General features: G+C 35.2%; 1 protein-coding gene across 4 annotated transcripts in view; it reads left to right on the top strand.

Moving 5' to 3' along the window:
* LOC149569647 (uncharacterized) overlaps positions 1 to 20855 on the top strand; it is a 173751-nt gene that overhangs the window by 145852 nt on the left and 7044 nt on the right. For all 4 annotated transcript variants that reach the window (XM_089822369.1, XM_089822371.1, XM_089822370.1 and 1 more), the window contains one exon: positions 6540 to 6649. In XM_089822369.1, the coding sequence (XP_089678495.1) occupies positions 6540 to 6649 (110 nt within the window). The remainder of the gene's footprint in view (positions 1 to 6539; positions 6650 to 20855) is intronic.

Genomic DNA, 20855 nt, shown 5'->3' on the forward strand with positions numbered 1-20855 from the left:
ACTAATTTGCTGATATGCAAACAAAAATGAACAAACTTAGTATAGTAAATAAACCAGAAATCTATCTAGTACTAGTATGTTGATGGTACTATCATGTACTCCACAAGGTTGTGATCATCCATCTCAAGGTCTTTAGCTATCATGCTCTCAAAATCATTTGAATTGTCATTGGTTTTAATTTTTGCATTAAAAAACATTAAAATGAGGGCTAAATACATAAAATAATTTAATATCATATTTTGCAGTTTTTTTTTTATCAGTAGACTTCAAGGAGACTTCACTTGTTGGATTAGGAGACTAGGAGACTTTAGGAGACTTTGTCATGAAGTCTCCAACCTTTTTTGAGGTCTCTAGAGACGCAAAAAGTCTCTGAGATGTGTCTTTTAGGGGGGAGACGGGTCTCCAGGTAACCATGGTTTTGATCAGTTTAAGCAATTAATGAGCACACTATGTGTTAGCAATTCTTGACATGGTTACGAGGAGACCCATCTCCCCCCCAAAAGACACGTCTCAGAGACGAAGATGCGGCTTGGAGACTTTTTGCATCTCTAGAGACCTAAAAAAAGGTTGAAGATTTCATGGCAAAGTCTCGTGAAGTCTCCCAGTCTCCTAATCCAAAAAGTGAAGTCTCCCCGAAGTCTCCTTATCAAATCGCACATGATGGAGATGTTACAACCATGGTGAAAGAAGTAGTTACACCAAAATGGCTTTAATGAATTGCCCCCAGTTGTACTACCATCAGAGGAACCTGAGTTGGAGAGATAATTTTTTTAATGTCCCCGTTTTTGGGTAGTTTGTGTAGTTGATTGAGTTAGCTCATTATAGCAACCCTTGTGAGCTGACAAGGTGTTTTGAGGGTCTCAGTTGATTACTTACTATTTTTAGTAAGTCTATTATGGGCAATTACTATTTTTAGCAATGCAGTGGATGGCTTGGCAGTTGGTTGTCACCTATAGTTGAGCAGGTTAATAATTACATGAGCTCTTATTTATTTATTCATTGAGTTGCATTATTATAATAATGACTTAAAGAGATATTTCTGAAAAGCAAGTTGGAAAGTTTCTAGTGTTGAGCTCTTTTGGGAAACTTCCACATTTTCTGAAGTGGAATTTTATGGAAACTTTTGCCAACGAAAAGCTTATAAATGAGAGGTCTTTTCATCGGGAAAAAACACGCTTGAAAATATATTTGCTTGTTGTGCCTTTGTGACTTTTTGCTGGGTTCTTAATTGTATGCCCTTTCTGTTGTATAAGGGTTGGAAATTCTGAGAGTTGCACTTGCAATTTAGCTGCTGAGGTATACCTACAATTGCCTAACTTCTTTACTGTTCATCATTGTTGCTGAGAAGTGTTTTTTTACCGCTAAAGTATAGTAGATTGCAGATTCTCCTATTGTTTCTTACTGTGTCAAGGAGATTCGAAATTGGTTGTCACTAGCTGATTGTTGAGGGGAAATCATTGTGAAATTAATTTCAATTTCCTGTGGTATCGAAAGTGGAGGGAATTGAATTTAGTTTGGAATCCGATTTCCTAACTGGAGACTATAGATTAGATACCTGCAACTAATCCATTTGCTGAGACTTTTATTTGGAGATTGGACATCTTGCTGCAGGACTTGCGATTCATTTTTAATGAGCAGCTTTCAGCATAGGGGCCGGCAGATGTATCTTTGAGGCCAGCGTTTGATGATTCCCAGCCCTGTGATTTGTGTTAGTGACCAGTGGCCAAACTCCTAAGGCTCGTGTCTGATCCTGAGTGTGTTGTGTTGGTAGAAAGCTGGGCGTTTTTGGTGGACAGCCAAATACAATTCAGATCTGTTTTTTCAACGTTGGTTCATTATAAATGCATAAGGTGGCAGCATTGTAATTCCTGGTGAAGGAATTCTATGCACATTTAGCAGCCAGCTGGAGTATTGGTCCATTACATATCAGGTTCTAATTAATTCTCTGTAGATTTCTTTGCGTAAGCACTCAAAAGAAATAAAGCGTTTGATTTGGCTATTTGAATTGGGTGTATTCAGTATTTGATTGAAACAATCTAATCATAATAAGAGATATATATTACAAAACTTTTGAATTCAATAAAGTTAGACTTCAGCATTGAAGCTTGCTATAGTTGGTTGCAATATGAGTTATGACCTTTTGTCTTCAAAATGTTTAGAGTTTCATATATGGGTATTCTGAATACAATTACAAGAAATGTCTCACAATTTGAAGTGGCTTGCAAAGTGTTTGTCAAAATACGGAACTGCTGAATTGATCCAGAATTTGGGGTTGTTGAGGTTATAGTCAGGTTGGGTTTTTTACATTGGTATCAAAGCTTGCTTGCAAAGTGTGAAATGTAAAACAACTGAATTATAAAAGAATTTGGTGTTTGTTGAAGTTATAACCGGTTGGGGTTATTACAATTTTTTGGAGAGCATTATAGCTGAAGACCTTGAGATGGATGATCACAACCTTGTGGAGTAGATGATAGTACCATCAAGATACTAGTACTAGATAGATTTTTGGTTTTTGTTTACTGTACTAAGTTTGTTCATTTTTGTTTGCATATTGGGAATTTAGCATCAAACTATACCTTTTTTGAGTTTAAAATTTGTATATGTAATGGTAATCTCAGCAATTATCAATCTGATATCATGATGATCATATGCAAAATTCGGAGAACAAGTATGACTATGAGATACAATAATGTGATAATATGAGTTTTGAAATATGTGACTCTTTATTAATGTGACATTACTATTATTATCTACTTTAGTTTTTTAGTTTTACAGTATTACTATTTTGTAGTTAGTATTAGACTCTTTAAACTATTAAAAAAAATTGCAGTCTTCCAGTCCCCGGTCTCCTATTTTTGAAAAATTCTTGTACCAGTACCAGTACCAGTACCCGAGACCTCAAAGTCTCCCCGTCTTCTGGTGACCTTGATTCCTAATTTTTCTAAGCCTTTTGAGCTTGAGTGTGTTGCATCTAGTGAAGAAGTTGGCATTGTTTTCATGCAAAACTAACATCCTATTGCTTATGAAAGCAGGAAATTGAGAGGGGTGGAAAAAAGTTATTAAATTAATGACAAAAAAATATTGCATATATGCACAAATTAATCAAATTTAGACTTTATCCTGTGGGAGGTAGGTCACAATTAAAACTGATCATAGCAGTCTCAAATATTTTATGAATCAGCAAGGTTTGAGTGAAAGAAAACATAAGTGGGTAAACAAGTTGCAAACTTACGATTTTGACATAGTTTATGTTGAAGGGAAAAAGAATGTAGTGGCTGATGCAGTCTCTATAAAATCACATTTACGTTAAAGATAGCAAATTTCCACAATCCAGGAACTCTTGACCAGAAGCATAATATCAGAGCATGCATGTTCTCTAGTTGAAATCACAGCAGATTGGAAGGAAACAATAACAGCTAAATTTTCAAAAGATTCATCTGCTTCAAGCATTTTGGAGGGTGCTATGCATGATAACAGGTACACAGTTCAGAATGAGTTCATCTTCTATAAAAGTAAAATAATTTTAGTACCTGCTTCCAAGTTTAAATTGGTAGTCATAAAATCTTTTTGTGACACTCCTATTACTGGACATCCTAGTTTTTTTTCAAAACTTACAATCAAGTCAAGGAGAGGTTTAGTTGGAAACGGCTTAAAAATGAAGTTTAGAAGTTTGTTCAGGAGTCTCCAGCATGTTAACAATATAAACATGAGAACAAATACACTTTTAGTCTATTGCAGCCCCTGCAAAGTCCCAAAAAAAATGAGAAAGTATTTTGATGGATTTTATTACTGGGCTTCCCAGTATTCAAGGGAAGCATAGCATTTATGCTGTAGTTGACAGGTTAACTAAATTTGCCCATTTCTTTGATATTTCACAAGTGTTTACAGCAACAGAAGAGGCAGATTTATTCTTCAAGGAAGTTTCCAATTACATTGGTTGTAGGGATAGTAAGTTTTTAAGCTTGATTTGGTAGGAATTGTTTAGGTTGAGTGTAACAGAGATAACTCCTAGCACCGCTTACCATCCATAAACTTATGGTCAAACAAAAATAGTTAACAAGCTATTTGAGGAACTACATTTGAGGGCAGCAGATTGCATGGGTGAAATGGTTACATTTGACAGAGAATTAGTATGAGTCCACGTACCATGTGTTGATCAAAAGTCTCCATTTATGGCTCTCTATGGGTGTGAACCTCTTAAGTTTCATGGATTTATTGTTTGGGGATAGTAGGGTACCTAAAGCTTAGGATTTGTTGCCGCAAAGTCAAGACATAATGAAATCGAATGAAATTCTCCAACAAGCCCAAACATCAGAAGCAATATGTATACCACCCTAGGATTGAAAGACATTTTGAGGTTGGCAATTTGGTTTATTTGAGACTGCATCCCTACAAACAGTCCTCACTTAGGAGTGGTTTAGAAAAGCTCAAGCTGAGATTTTATGGCACTTCCCAAATTGTTACTCCCTCAACTGTGTTGCAGCCATACGATGAAGAGGGGAAGTTGATTTTAATTCTGGAAGTCATCATTGATACTGGGCAACATAATCTTAGGAAGCGCGTGATCAAAGAATACCTACTGAAGCTGAAGGACTTATCGGTAGAAGACTCAACTTGCAAAAATGACTAGATATTCTTAAATCTGGAACTGAAATTGCTTGAAGACAGGCAATTTTGAGGAGAGAGGATTGTAGTGTTTCCTCCAAGTTCATGAAATTAGAATATGAACTCTAATTAAATGCTGAGGCCCTCATTAGTATTTAATTAGATTAATTAATATTTCACTAATATTGATAGAATTAGAAAAGCCATTAAAGGTGAAATATTATTTCTTTGTCCTATGTGAGGGAATTTTCAAATAATAAAAAAAATAAAGAAATGATTGGGCAGTTACACTGTAAAGGTAAAAGAAAAGGAATTGCTCAAACTGAAGTGGGAAAATTTTGAGAACTCTTCAGACAGGCTTTTTGCAGAGTGTAGAGAATTCCTTAGCTTCTGAAGAACATTCATTTTTTAGGAGAGCATTCTCTTCGAGTTTGAAAAACAACTTTAGGGTAATTTAATACAACAGGAAATTGGAGTTTGAAATCTGGAACCAACCTTTGATGCCATGGAATGAATTTGTGTTGCAAAACAAGTTGATGAAACATATAGAGTCAGTGGTGATTTTGTGTCATTGGAACCATCGATTGAGCCATGTGAACTGTTATGTGTCTAAAGAGAATTAGCTTGAGTCACACCATAATGGATTCATGCTGTTTTTAGAACTGACTGGGTTGTTTTGACTTACAGTTGCTAAAAGGGGAGTTTTCTTAGTAAAATCTGTCTAATCTAGAACTGAACTGTGTACGAGGTATGAGATTCATTCTCTTTTTGAGAATGACACAGGAACTGAGATGTTCCAGTTTTGAAATGTTATTCTGAGTAATTGAACTTTATTTTTACCAACGGTTTTGTCTCTACAAATAATTTTTGCTAAGTTTGTGTGCCGGGAGGAGGGAAAAAACAGGACACCTTGGAACTTGTAATAGAAATCACTTCTGAAAAGTCGGTGCGAGTTCTTGGCAGAGACAGCAAAGGAAATACAAAGACAATTAAGAAACGACCATCATGGGCAGAGATATATGTTTAGCATCCATGAACATTAGGCAGAGTTGATTTTGAACACTAGTGAGAAGTTATATAATATTAGAAAAAGTTTCTGTTCGAATTTGTTTCCACAAACAACAGGTTACTGGAGGAGTTTGGTTCATTTTGCCGGAAGTTTAGAGCATTCATCTTCAACATCATACTATGCTGGGCATGCGTACGTGATGACCTGAGCAGTATTGTCGTTGGAGCATATTGTAATGCATTGTTTTCTCCTACAAGTTACAACTTAAGAGGCTAGACTGTTGTTAATGCTCTTTCTTTGTAATTTCAATCCTGAATATAATGCAATCATTATGGATTTAGTCCATGTCACTATATGTTCAGTATGAGTCTGGAAATTATTGCCTAGTCTTGCCAACCCTAGTGGGGAACGGAGACACATTACTTCTTAGAAATCGCATTGCAACTGTATAACATTACTGTCTGTAATCATTGTTTTTCTCATTTTCTTGTTCCCATATTATCTGTTACACATTAAAGAAATCAATCATTTGGAAGACTGAGAACACTGCCACAGAAAGAGTGAACAGATTTTCAGATAAAATTGCTTATTAGTTAGTCCAGAAAAGGGACAAATTTTTTGTGTTAGTTCTGGGGTAGCCTCTCACAGCCATGAATGAAGAAATTTCCATATTTCAAAATAATTCTTTGGCACCTTGGGATTTGTTGTTGTTGGGTGCTAATGTTCAGAATAAAGTTTCTAGTATCAATTAGAGAAATAGAACAAGCATTCATATTGTATCTTCATGACCATGCTTTCTTCTTCTGTTTTGGTTTCTCTTGTAGCTTGTTTGATATATAGATAATGGACTCGTTGAATTTTCTCAAGGATCTGGACAGATATAAAGTAAAATAAAAAATTATTCTGATTCATTTGATTCAATCAGCTTGCAGGAAAGAACTCCCACCATATAATTGAGGCAACTTTCAAAGCATTTGCAAGGGCTCTTCGACAGGCAACTGAATATGATAGTCGTCGAAGTGGAAGTATTCCAAGGTTTGTGATCTAGTCTGAAATACTTGATTAAGAAGTTACACTTGTAGCTGTTATTTTGTTAAAATTTTGAATTATCTATTAAGTTTATATGCATTGAGTTTAGGAGCATTGCAAGTTTCATTTTCATTGAACACATTTGTTCATAATACAACACATTGAATTCTTTGGAAGGACTATGCTTTTCTTTCCTATGTGGAGATGTTTTTTGATTCAACAGCTGCTCTGCATGTACCAACAGCTATACACGCACAACTATACATTTGTGTTTTTGTGTGTATTCTGTTTATTTCATGTGTTGTGCAATTAGTTTTGTTGCATCATCCAGACCTCTGATTCACAAGCTCCAGAGGAATCAAAATATCATGTTCTGTAAAGTGGCTGTTAACTTGTCCTGAGATGCATACGCAAAATGTGCTAACTGACATAGTTTACTAAGTGAAAACACAAGCCCCCAAAACACTACTTTATTCTAAAAACAATTGAAACAATGAAAGAGCCAATAGGAGGAAATATTATGGAAATTGATGACACAGAAAATGATTAACAAGATAGAAAATTAGGAATAAATGTTATAGAAAGAAATGATGGAGAATGATTACCAAGACATTCAATATTAGTAAAGGAGAGGAAGTCTCCTTAAATAATAGCAGTGTATTATACTATTATCAGCACTGGGGGATGTCGGCATGAGTTTCCAGGACGGGGGAACAAAGAGTCTCAATTTCAGGATGGTGGCGGGAATGGGGGTGGGTTTCCTCTATGCTATACATATAGAACTTGAAATGCTAGTTATGAAATGATACTTGAATATAACCTGCCGAATTGAAATACTTGCTCATAGAAAGATTGCAACATGAACCAAAACAATTGAACATTCAACATAATAACATATCAAATACCCAATAGTAACATTCAAAATCCAAAATTCAAATTATCAGTAAATAGAACATTCTAGGCATCCTTGTGTTTTGGATGCATCTTGATGATCGTTAGGTTGCGGAATGGCAGAGGTGGGGGAAGTTGGGCATCGGGGGCTTTATGGTTTGGGGAGTGCGCGTCCTTGGATTTTACTGAATTATAATAGTGGAAAACAAATTAATCGTAAGGGATGCGATCAACAACTAAAAAAAGCAGCAGATAAGAACTTAACTAAAAGAAAAAAAGAAGATTTCGAAAGTCTATCCTAATGACTTAAATTTTTTTTTTGATCGGTAATGAGTAATTTTATTAAAATACTAAAAGGAATACATAATAATTGCAAAGCAGCCACTGAAATTGCAGATTGTCTGTTCAGTTCGGTTCAAAATACCATACTTCAATTACCCTTCCCCTACCATGCCTCTTGGTGTAACAAGTTATTTTTCCCCTCTCTAAGTAAACAATTAAATATAAATAAAAGATACGTAACTAATTCTAAATGCATTTTCGCAATCCATCATAGTAATAATTTTGTGCTTCTGAATTTTAATTGTGTGAATCTTGTTGAGCCAACGTTTTGGGTTACACTCTGTGAACCATCATCAGGGCAGGAGAGCAGTAAGGAGATGAGAAGTACGCAGGTTGCAGAGATGGAGGAAACTTAAGAAGACACAGAAGGAGAGAGAGAAGCAAAGGGATTTAAAAAATTGATACAAAGCAATGTATAATGCAACATATATAAATAGATACCAATAATACAAACCATATGTATGTATATATAAATATATATATATGTGTGTGTGTGTGTGTGTATAAATAAATACATACGTGTATAAATGTAGAAAGGACAACCAGTAACTGAAAGGAAGTGAACGTGGAAATTTTATATATATATATATATACTAAAAAGGAAAACAAAGAAATTAAAAGGACCTAGTTGCCAATAAAATGAGTAAAAACAAAAACACAATAAAAATTAATATCTACAAATAGATATACAAAGGAATCCTAAAAAATACTAAAGATACTAATCGCCCACAATATAAAATAACGCAATAAAGACAAGAAGCACCATATATATATATATATATATAAAAGCTAAGACATGCTATCTACCTAATTGAAAAACTTAATAAAAGACGAGCTCCAAAGGAGCAAGAGTCCCTGCCTTTTGCTTGTCGGAGATTGATGTCGAAGTTTTTGAGTATGTATGTGCTGAAGCACATGCATAATGTGGTTAATGTAGATCCCAGTTTGTTGAGCATTATTTTATCTGCAACTGAATAAATATACCATAATCTATGCTCTTACCATAAATAAGTTTTCTTTATTTTTATAAAAAGAAATCTACATTAACAGATACATTTTTATTTTTATTTTTTAAATTATTTATCAGATTCGGGATCGTAAGAAGCATTAAATCATGTGCTTATATTTTAAGTTCTTTTTAGCATTACAGTTGTACAATTGACATGAACAATTATTTAATCCATGACCAATAAAATTTTTGCTCAGTGTGCCACATAGGAGTATTTGATTAGACGAGTTTATTATTTTCTTTCTAAAAATTGTAGTTCCTTAATGATACAGTTGTCATGAAATGGACATGGTATTGTTAATGACCAACATCTAGTTTTGAAACAATGAATATATGTATTCCTCTCCAATGAGCTAGTAAATACCACATTGAAGTGTGCAGATTTTTTTGATTTTCTATTCAATCAATAGATGGAATATTATATAGACGATATTTGCAGTTTGAAATTTGGTAACAATAATAAAGTTTTCAGATTTTAAAGAATTTTAAATTTCTAAATGTTGCCTACTATGTATGGGCCGTATGGGCCATTGTAGAGGGCCCTGTTTAACTTCATCATATGCAAATAAGAACATTCAGATCATGTTACACTACAAGCCTACAATTTAAAGGGTAATGGGCTCACATATTAGCAATATGAAAGACCTGGGAGGAGACCAACTCCGTGTTTTCTTAACCAAAATATATGAGTAAATTAAAAACACAGATTTTTTGTATCAAAGTAAAAGAGCTAGATCTTAATTGAGAGAGACGAAGAACAATCATGAAAATACCTTATCTTGTTACAGGTTTTGAATATGTTAATGTTTTGAATACTAGGTTCAGACTGCAAATAAAGTCTAACATAAATACATAGAAGTTCCATGTTTTCTCTGCCGACATATTTTTTGAGTCTGTAAATTCTGAAATGTCAAAAATAAACAGCAATTTGGATATCTTCAGTGAAAGATTATTGTCTTCTTTGCTGATGATATTGCTGCCAGTGCAAAATTATCTTAATCTGTAGTATGTGAAGCTTGCAAAATCAGAGAAATTTGAAATTAGTGATTTGTGTTAAGTGCAATGGATGAAAAGAAGTATAGAAAGAGAAAGAAAAGAGGAAAAAAAATTGTACCTTTGGAAGTAATGTCAAGTGGTACAAAACTGTGGCATAGAAAGAGGTGTTTGTGAATTCTGAGATGTCAAAAATAAACAGCAGTTTCGATATTTTGAGTGAAAGGTTATTGTCTTGTTTCCTGATTGTGTTGCTGCGAGTGCAAAATTATTGTAATCTGTAGTATGTGAAGCCTGCAAAATCAGAGAAATTTCGAATTAATGATTTCTGTTAAGTGGAATGGATGAAAAGAAGTATAGAAAGAGAAGTAAAAGACAAAAAAGATTCTACCTTTGGAAGTAATGTCGAGTGGTACAAAACTGTGGCATAGAATATGGTTTTTTTTATGTGCTCTGTAGTGTCAATGCAACAGGTAGTTTGGTATTAGTAGTAGGTTTTGATAATGAGACTTAGTCAAATTACAATTGGAAAAATGCAAGTTGTCGTAGCTTACAGTGGTGGGCTCGTATATGACAGACACAATGCATTGTTCATGTTGATGATGAAGGTTCCTTGGAGCTCAAACTGTCGCATGAGATAGATTGTGCATGACATGTCGTGTGTATAATCTTCAAATGGTATTGCTGCAAGCTCTGGAAAGTATTGCTGTAGAAGTGTTCCATAGATATTGCATTCAAGTAGCTTGTCTTCTGTTTCAAGTATGCATTGGAAGTAAGGTTTGTAAGTGAACATTGTGGTCTGTCCACATTTGGTGCAGTGACTGCTATTTTTGTTCGTAGCATGTGTTGGAGAAATAGTTTGTTGGCAGATGTTGCATATGGCTTGATATGGTGAGAGGTGTACATTTTTTGCCCTTAGTATTCCTATCACCTTTTGTTGGAAACATAATACAAATGTAAGTTAGTTTGAGAAGATTTTTAATAGTATTGATTGTAGTACTAGTTAGAGAAGTCTATGATTTTGTTACCTGCAGATTCGTTGAGTACAATGCATGTAGTGATTTTGCTGTTGACTTGTCGTGCAAAATGTCAATGAAAGTAGATAAGGCTGATTGAATTATTATTGATCCCTTTGGACCTTGGTGGATGACATTCTTCAGCAATAGTAGCAATGGGTCAGGGAGTGTGGAGGTTGCAAAGATTTTCTGGAGAGTGTTGTAGGGACCAGTATGTGCCTTTACAACTATGAGCTGTAGGAAGCAAGAATATGCATGTTAGAAGTACTATGCATTTTAAGATTGTTTGTTGTAAGGTTAAAACAATTTGTGTTTGTGTTTGAGCAGAGTTAGTCCATCTCTAATCTGTAGTCGAAATTCAGATGCCTGTTGACTGTGGGATGCTACAAGAACACCCAAGCTTCTGATTGGATATGTGTTTTGTGAGTTGAGCAGCTGTGATATTCTTGTATCAAGAGTTAGCCTTTGTTGTTTGCAAACTGTTGTAATTGTTTGGATTTTTGTTTCCGATGTCAGCTGCAAGTAGCATTTAGCATCGCCCCTCTCAAATTGGCCTTTCTTCCTAATTCTGATTTTTTCCAAGCGAACACTTGTGCCAGGTTGGAGCAATGGTAGTAGTTTTTCTATTAGTGTATTTGTTATATTTGCTGTTATGGTCATCTTCCCTTGGCTATCCATGAGGTCAACGTGTGCAATTGAATTTTTTTGATCAGTGGTCGAGTTGTTCTTGCATGCTGGTCCATATGTCACTAGAACTTCACCTTCAAAAGCATCTGCTGACTGTGTTTTTAAAATCGCCATTATGGTGGATGGCTGAGGTGTTTTGATCTTTGGTCTGCAATGAATGCAAGTGACTTAGTTTAGAGAAAATTTCATAAATGTGTTGTATTGTAAGTAGTGATAATAGCAATTGAGTTGTCAAGTGTACAATACCTTTTTGGAGCATGTTCATTGTTTATTGAGGTGCTGTCCTCGGCATGCACTTTGTCTTCTATATTGGCATTTGTAGCAGCCATTTCTGAAAATGGAAGTGGGTAAAATAAAGCGGTAACATTATTTGGGGAGAGGAATAAGTTGAAGGCAATATTGTTAGTTGGAGTTTGTGAAGGCATATTCATTTGAGGGATTGTCGTGTAAATGAATTTGTGGCTAGGGGACAGTTTGCGCGAGAGATGTGTAGAGTAGTCAAAAATCAAGTTTTGGAAGATTGTAAGATTCAATGGCATATTGCATATTTGTTTTTTATAGCTAAATGCATAGTGCTATTGCAAAATGGTCTATCCAATAAGTATCGAGTGGAATGAATACAGGGCTTGCATTGTCAACGTTGCCTATCCAAAAGTGGTCAAGCATGGTTGACGTGTGTGTTGTTGGCATATTGACAAGGAAGTGGAGGTTGTGTTGTTGCATAAAGTGAGTGAGCATTGTTTTCCGTTTTGTTGAGTTGAGCATGTCAATGTTGAAGTCTCCTGTAATAACGAGTTTTGAATTTTGTGGTAGTGAACCGCTAATGTTTTCAACAAGCTTGAATAGTTGTACAAAATAGGTGCATTCAGTCTCATATAGAGATTTGTGATCCGCAAGGTGGTTTGGAAATGCATGATGTCGATTGCCATTGATTCCAGGTGGTTTGTTGCAAAGGTTTCTAATTTATTCAGTGCGATATCTTTTGCCCAACATGTAAGCAGACTGTTTACTACATGTGGTAAATGAATTAATGCACACAGACAATAGACAAGAACAACAATACTTCTTTTATTATTCACATATATGCTGAAGAGATTACATAATGCTTCCAATGATGATTACAATCCATCTCGGATGGTGTACATATACCTCCTGAAGGGCCTTCCCAAAGGTTCTCGAAGGGGCCCATCAGCTACATGTTGGCTACATAACAATTAATTCATGCTAATTTACCCGTTGGCTGATTTACAAATGTTTACCGATGACGCAGACCATGGACATGAAAGAAAGGGTGGCAGTTAAAGTTCTTGATTAGGAATTTGATGTTGTCAATGTTTCCAGTCCTTGTTTCTTGAAGGCAGAGTACAGTGGCGGCAGATAATGCATGGTCATGACCTATATCTTATTGATGTGACAGTAAGCTGCATGTATTCAAGGAGCATATAGTGTGTTGACCTGGTAGCATAGTCAGAAGGGTGTATTGTAATGTCCATTGGGCTGTTGTTTGAAGGCAGTGCATTTCAGTTCTTACTTTTTCTGAGACTTTGAAGTTGGTGTGATGTATTTTTTGTATTAGGTACAGTGATTCAATTTGGCAAACACATGAGAGCGCTGTATATGCAAGTCCATGTTGGTACACTCTACTTGGGTCGTAGGCAACTACATCCATCATGAGTCCTTGTGCTCAGTGTATGGTTCTTGCACATGCTAGCTATATAAGAAACTCTGACCGTGTTACTACTCTTGTAATTGTTTTGACTCTTTTGGCAATTCTTAATATTGGTGTTCAGTTGAGGGGAATAGAGTCATTGTATAGGGTTTGCATTTGTTGTCGATGGAATTTGCCTATTGTAGGACCGTTATATTGTATCCAAACAATGTCTTGTTTGGCAGTTGTGTATGTCTGGAAGATGCCATCAACACCATTTACAAGACCATCTTTTGTATCTAGTTTGGCAAAGATTGTGGCAGGAAGTGATGTCTTTTCATTTTGGTATTTGTTGAATTCAAGTAGCATGTCTTTTTTGTCAATTGCTTGTAGGACATATAGTATGGTATGTAAAAAGTTCAACATTGTTTGGTTGTGTTGGTGAACAGATGAGTTTCTTTGAAACAAATGTGGCAAGCTTGGATCATTGGGAGGGTTCTTGTGGCACATTGTATTCATGTACGAATTGTCTTCATCTGTTTGTGCAGAGATTCTAGCTTAGTTAAGTATTGAGATAAAGTGTTGATTTGTTTGTCTTACAATTGCTTGAAGCGCAAAGTATTTGATTGATTCAGTCCAAAATGTGTATGCAATGTGATCATTATTTATTGGTTGTGATTCAAATATCCAATTGTCACAAATAGGTTGCGCTTGGTAGAAGTCACCACAGAATATGATGTCCACATTTCCGAGTGTTTTTGTTGGTGTGGACTTTATTTGGCGCAGTTGTTGGTCAATGTTATATAACATTGTGGAACCCAGTAGGGAGATTTCATCAATGAGTAGGATTTGTACCTGTTCGAACTTTTTACTTAAGCTATCGAGTGTGTTTGAGTCAAGGGGTGACAATTTAGAAGAATTGCAAGGTAGATGGAAAACCAAGTGTGCAGTACTACCTCCTATGTTAAATGCAACTTTTCTTGTTGAGGCGACTATGATACCTTTGGGTTTAAGTGGGTCATTATTTAGTTGTTTGTCATATAGACGAATCATGGCTTGGTAGAGAACTTTTGCTGCAAATGTCTTTCCCGTACTAGCTCCACATGTCAAGAATAAGTAGAGGTGTATGTGGTGCAAGTCTCTTGCTCATAACCATATCTTTTACTATCACTTCTTGTTCTTTGTTCAATTGTTGTCGCAAGTTGAAGTATTCATTGCTATTAAGCAGAAATGGATGTGCTACTTTTGAGTAAGGTGGCTTTGGAGTAATGTCTATGCATTTTTGCCTCTTTGCTTGCATGATATCATTTACAATGTCATAGTTTTTGTAATGAGCTTGTTGTTCAACCTCGGTGGGTTCATGGTCAAAGATTGTTTGTGGCTGGTTATGAGTTTCTACTTCTGTAGCAACTCTGTCTATGTTTCCCTACCTGTAGTCAACTTGTGCAGTGAACATTTTCTCTATGTTGTCTAATTCTATTTTATGTGCATTGAATGCTTCACTCCATGAGCTGTGACCAGCTAGAAGTGCTCCTTCATTTATCCTGAAAGGTAGGTACAACATCATCTTTTCTCTACAAGAGTTCTCTTGATCAACATGTGGATTGTACCTCACGTAGCGTATGATCTGTGGTCTGTCTTTTTTGGAGCTTTGTTCCTTTGAAATAGTAGAATGCAGAATACTCTGCCAAGGATAGGTTTTCTAATGCTTTTGGTCGCTTTTTGTATTTGTCTATTACAGATACACATTATGTTTTTTGAGTTGTCTTCTTTTGCTAGTAACTTTGGGCTGTTTAACATGAAAACTCTACTCTCGAATAGTGTAGTGTTAATGAAGATAGTTTTCCTTGATGATTTGCACAGGGGCAATGGTAGGGTGATATGGACAACTTGTCGACTTGACATTTGTTGGTAGTTGAGCAGTGCATTTCCTAGTTTCCGTATAAATTGGACTTTGTCATCATAAGCATATGTAGATTCTTTTCCCTGTCAAGAAAATGTTGTGGACATTGTTTTGTCTTGCATTGTCATGTATGAGCAACAGTAAGAGGCAGCGGCATATGCGTCCAATATAAATTATGTGTCTGTGTTTGCATACCATAATGCTGGAACATCTTTTGCAAATGCATTTGTCCAAATGTCAATTGGTTGCCTTTTTAACAATAGCGCTTTCTTTGTTAGTGCAGATTGCAACATTGCAATGTAATCATGTTCATTAAAATTGAATTCATCTAGGAAGTTGTCAAATGTAGTTTCCTTTGCAAAGTGCTTATTCTCTAGTTCTTTGAAGAAGATCTTTGCTTTGTCTTTAATTGCATTGTCAACTATTGTAACGGGCTCTAGGATTGTTGTTCTCCTCACTGGAGGGAGTGGGAAGTTGAATCGACAACTTGATGTTCGATATTTCTTGTAGGTTCTTGTGTGGCGGTGTGTTTGCATCTTTATCAAGTTTTCATCAAGCAATGATGAGTCAGATGAGATATACTTGTCAACGAATTCTTCTATCTTGCTATTTGTGCAAGTTCCATATATTGGAGCATCTTTTATCCATAGCATAAAGTGAACGTGTTCATTTCCAAGGTTTTAAAATTCTGTTACGAAATAGTAGTCTTGGACTTTGTCAAATAGCCTGTCATTTTTCATCATCATTTTGCGGAATGCATTCACTCTATGATAGAAATATCGGCTGCAAAGAACTAGATTTTTCTTAGTTTTGAAATCTAAATCTCTGTCTTCAATTGTTTCATTGTGTTTAGTCTCTTCTATAGGAGATACATGTTCTAAAGCTTTGCATAATGGTTATCAATAATGTTCAGCACTAGTCAACGTGACAAAAAAGGAAGGAGGTCCCAGTTGCCTTATCATTGCAAATATATTTTTCCTTGTGTTGATCAAGTAATCAGGAGATGTGCGTATGCTTTTGAATGAGCTAAATCCCAGGGTGATCTTAATATCTTGTCCAACTTTGTTGTGCTGCGCACATCCTTTGCTACAAGTTTTCTACCTTTCAATTCACTGTTTCTTATGCATACCCAAGCAAGCGATGATATTTGTTGTATTATAACCTTAATGGCTTTGAAAAATATATCTGTGATATGTGTTGCAAAGTCATTGTCCTAATGCATTAGCTCACATTTAGCAATTTTTTGATATGATAGTTTTTTTGTAATTTCAGTTGGACGTGGTAAACCAAAGAATAGTGTAGGGAAGTTCATCTCTTCTGCGTATTTGTGTTGGAAAATACCAAGAGGCCTTATCCCCTCAGAAGGTGCAATTTCAATTACACTTGTCTCCAAGTCTTTGATTAAGTGGGAGTCATTAAACCAATGTATAAGTGATTCAAGTGTTGGTTCTTTGTCAGTTTCAGTGATGTCGTTAGCTGTTTTTTTGTTTGTTTCTATGTCTAAGTTCATTTGTTGCTTCTTATTTGCAATCAATACTTCCCATTTTGGGTTTATGTGCATATGTTCACTAGTATATAGTGGCATTTTTGATAGAGCTGCTAGTGCATTCATTATACAAGCAGGTCGTACATTGCCTTGGGCATTGTTAAGAATATTAACCAAGATAAACCTACAGGTCTGACAGTACAGACCATACTTCCTCTTAATAGAAATTTATCTCTAATGTTGGCATTTAATGATTTTTATATCTCTCCTATAGGTGCCAAGTTAGGAAGGGTTATGTCCCTTGAGGGACATACCCTTTAGAAAGGATATATAAGTAGGTTGTAAATGCAAATTATAGGACACACAGTTATAGCAGTCTGCTCTTATAAGCATTTTATATCTTGCAATTCTCTATCACAATAAAAGGTTAAATATTCAGTATTGTATCTGCATTGTAATAAGCACTAATTTCATCAATATTCATACTACTTAGAAGATCATTCTTAGCATATAAGACTGGATTAAAAGTCTGATTAAGAGATAAGGATTTAGCATAAACTTTACATGGTATTAGAGCTCTGGTAATTGAACCTAGGCTCTGCTAAATTTCGGTAATTAGACTTTGTACACATCAAGCAACAATCTTCTATCTTCCATGGCTTACACAATCAGACACGAAGACAGGTTTGATGGGAAAGAGCACTTTGAAGCCTGGAAGTTTAGAATCATGATGATTCTTAAAGAGAACAATGTAAAACAATTCATTGATGGAGCATCCAAACAACCCTTAGTTGAACCTCACAAATCTATCTGTAGCAGAGGAAATAGAAAAGCTATTCAAATCATCTTGGATGGAGTTAAAAATGATATTGTACCTATGCTTACAAAACATCAAACTGCCTTTGATATGATGAATGCATTACGAAATGTCTATGAAGTAAACAATGCAACCAGGGTTCTTGCACTAAAAAGATAACTGAATCACATTCAGATAAAGAAAGGAGAATCGATAAGTTCTTACTTCTTAAGAGTTGCCGGCATTAGAGATGAACTATCAAGCATAGGTACCATTATTAGTGACATAGAATTAACACTTATGGCTATAGATGGATTGCCAGATTCATGGGAGACATTCGCACAAGGAATAAGTGCCAGAGATCAGCTCCTGGACTTTAATAGATTCAAGAATGATTGTCTTCAAGAGGAATCCAAAAAACTAAAGAAAGGAGGGAAACCAAAAGTAGAGGATGAAGAACTTAATGTTCTTAATACAAATTCCTATAAAAGCAGGAAGAAGCATTTCAAAAAGAAAAAGGGAAATCAAAAGAATGGAAAGCCCAAGAAAGATCTATCTAAAATAAAGTGTTTCAAATGTGCAAAATTTGGACACTATAGGTCTAATTGTCCTGGAAATTCCAAACAACAGGAAAATTATACAAATGTCATTAGAGAAGAAGATACTTATGATCTTGAGTACCGTGTTTTGTATTCCTTTCTATCAAATGAAATTTCAAATAAAGCATGGGTAATTGATAGTGGATCTTCTAGACATATAACGGGATACAAAGAAACTCTGGATTCTTTATCAGAGAAGGTTAACGGTGAAGTTACCATTGGTGATAACTCAGCACACTCCATTGAAGGAATTGGAAATTGTACTTTGAAACTAAAATCAGGAAATACTCTTCTTAAAGGTGTACTCTATGTACCAGGGATTAAAAGAAACCTAATCTCAATTACAACACTTGAAGAGGATGGAGACAATGTTGCATTTGTGGATGGCAAAGTATTAACTTGGGCTAAGAACTCTTTCATCAAGAAAACAAAGATAATTGGTCAAAGAAAGGGATATTTGTATGAATTGAATACAGAATCTAGTTGATCTATTCAAGCCCTAGTCCACGAAGCTGAAGATTCAAATGAAATATGGCGCAAAAGATTAGGGTATCTAAATTTTAAAACTTTATCAACTATGGAAAAGATGGTTACTAGATTAAACAAATTAAATAAAGACCACCCTAGTATTTGCAAAGGGTGTGCTCTGGGTAAAAGCACCAAAAGTCCCTTTCATGAGAGTACTAGGAAAACAAATAATGTACTAGAATTAATTAATTCAGATTTTTGTGGACCTATGTTTGTTCCTTCTCTTGGAGGATTCTGGTATTATATCTTGTTCATAGATGACTTCTCTAGGAAAACATGGATTTACTTTTTAAATTGCAAGGAATCAGAAGAAATCTTACAAAGATTTAAAGAATTCAAAGCATTAACTGAAAATTTTTCAGGACATAAAATTAAAGCCCTTAGAACTGATAACGGAGGAGAATATACCTCAGACTTATTTAAAAGGTTTTGTAAAGAATCAGGGATTAAGAGGAAGTACACTATTCCTTATAACCCAGAGCAAAACGGGGTAGTAGAAAGAAAGAATAGGACAATTATAAAAGCTGCTAGGGCTATGATTTTTGACCAAAATCTAAAATATTATCTTTGGACAGAAGCCTCTTGTACTACTGTATATATTCAAAACATAAGTCCTCACTCCTATCTTAAAGATAAAAGACTTGAAGAAGTATTTACTAAAGTAAAACCCAATATAAGTCATCTTAGAATTTTTGGATGTCTTGTATATATCCATGTACCAAAAGAAAAGAGAACCAAGTTAAAACCCTCTGGGAGGAAAGGTATTTTTGTAGGGTATAGTGAAACTTCTAAAGCATATAGGATTTTCATACCTGGACAGAAAACTAGTGAACTTAGCAGAGATGTAATCTTTGAAGAAGATCTTGCATTTAAAAGAGCCATAAGTTTTGATGAACCTTCTCCTTTATCTAGATCTGAAAGAAATAGTGAATCTGGGTCCCAGAGGGAGAACTTAGAAGAAATCAAAGATGAAATTCAAAATATGAACCTTGAAAAAAATTCAAAGAAAAGACCACTTTGGGCCATTAAAACAGTTGAAGCAGCTAAAGACTTTGTTGCACCTTCTGGAACAGTCAAAGAAAGCAAAAGACCTAAAAGATTCTCTGGTTATATAGCTAACATAAGTGATTTATCCAAAACAGAGCCAACCAATCCCTTTGATGCTATTAAACATACAGCTTGGAAAGAAGCTATGATAGAAGAATACCAATCTATCATGAAAAATGATGTTTGAGAAATTGTTCCAAGACCTAAAGGAAAATCTGTTGTTTTTTCCAAGTGGATATTTAAAATAAAGCATGCTGCTGACGATAGTATTGAGAAGTATAAAGCCAGGTTTGTAGCTAGAGAATTTTCTTAGAAAGAAGGGATTGGTTATGAAGAAATCTTTGCTCCTGTTGCCAGATATACCTCTGTAAGAGCAGTCTTAGCAATTGTCGCATCAAAGGGATGAAAGGTACATCAAATGGATGTGAAAACAACATTCCTAAATGGAAAAATTTCAGAAGAAGTACATCTAGAGCAACTTGAAGGATTTGAAACTCATGACCCTAACACTTTTGTTTGCAGGCTGAAGAAATCTCTCTATGGGCTTAAATAGGCTCCCAGGTTTTGGTACGAAAGAGTGTATAAGTATCTCACTAGCTTAGGATTCTCCAAGAATGAAGCTGATCCAAATTTATATTATAAAAGAGATAAAGATGATGTGGTAATTTTGATACTGTATGTTGATGATCTACTAATAACAGGTGATGATCATCTCATAGATTAGTGCAAGATAGATCTAACTAGAGAATTTGAGATGAAAGATTTGGGACTCCTTCATTACTTCCTAGGACTAGAAGTACGGCAGAATTCTGACAATATCATACTAAATCAAGGGAAGTATACATAAGATATTTTAAAGAAATTTGGAATGTGGAATTGCAAACCTATGTCTTTTCCAATGGAGACTAATCTACATAAACTTAAGGAAGCAGCTGCAAAATCACTATCCATAGATTCTACTCTCTCTAGACAGATGATTGGGTCTCTTATGTACTTAGTAAATACAAAACCAGATATTTGCTATGCAGTTAATGCCTTAAGTTAGTTTATGTGTGAACCAAAGGAGATTCACCTAGTCACAGTTAAACACAGTATGAGATATTTACAAGGCACTCTTAATCCCGAACTCAAATATGAGAAAGTTGCATAAACTTACATGGATTCATTGATTCAGATTGGGGTGGAAGAAAAGTACTTCAGGTTGTTGTTTCAGTTTGGGATCAGCAATGATATCTTGGATATGTAGAAAGCAGTCTTCAGAAGCACA

This window comes from Cupressus sempervirens, chromosome 3 (genome assembly GCF_028749045.1).
Source record: "Cupressus sempervirens isolate cs-2001-9-10 chromosome 3, ASM2874904v1, whole genome shotgun sequence".
Classification (NCBI taxonomy): domain Eukaryota; kingdom Viridiplantae; phylum Streptophyta; class Pinopsida; order Cupressales; family Cupressaceae; genus Cupressus; species Cupressus sempervirens.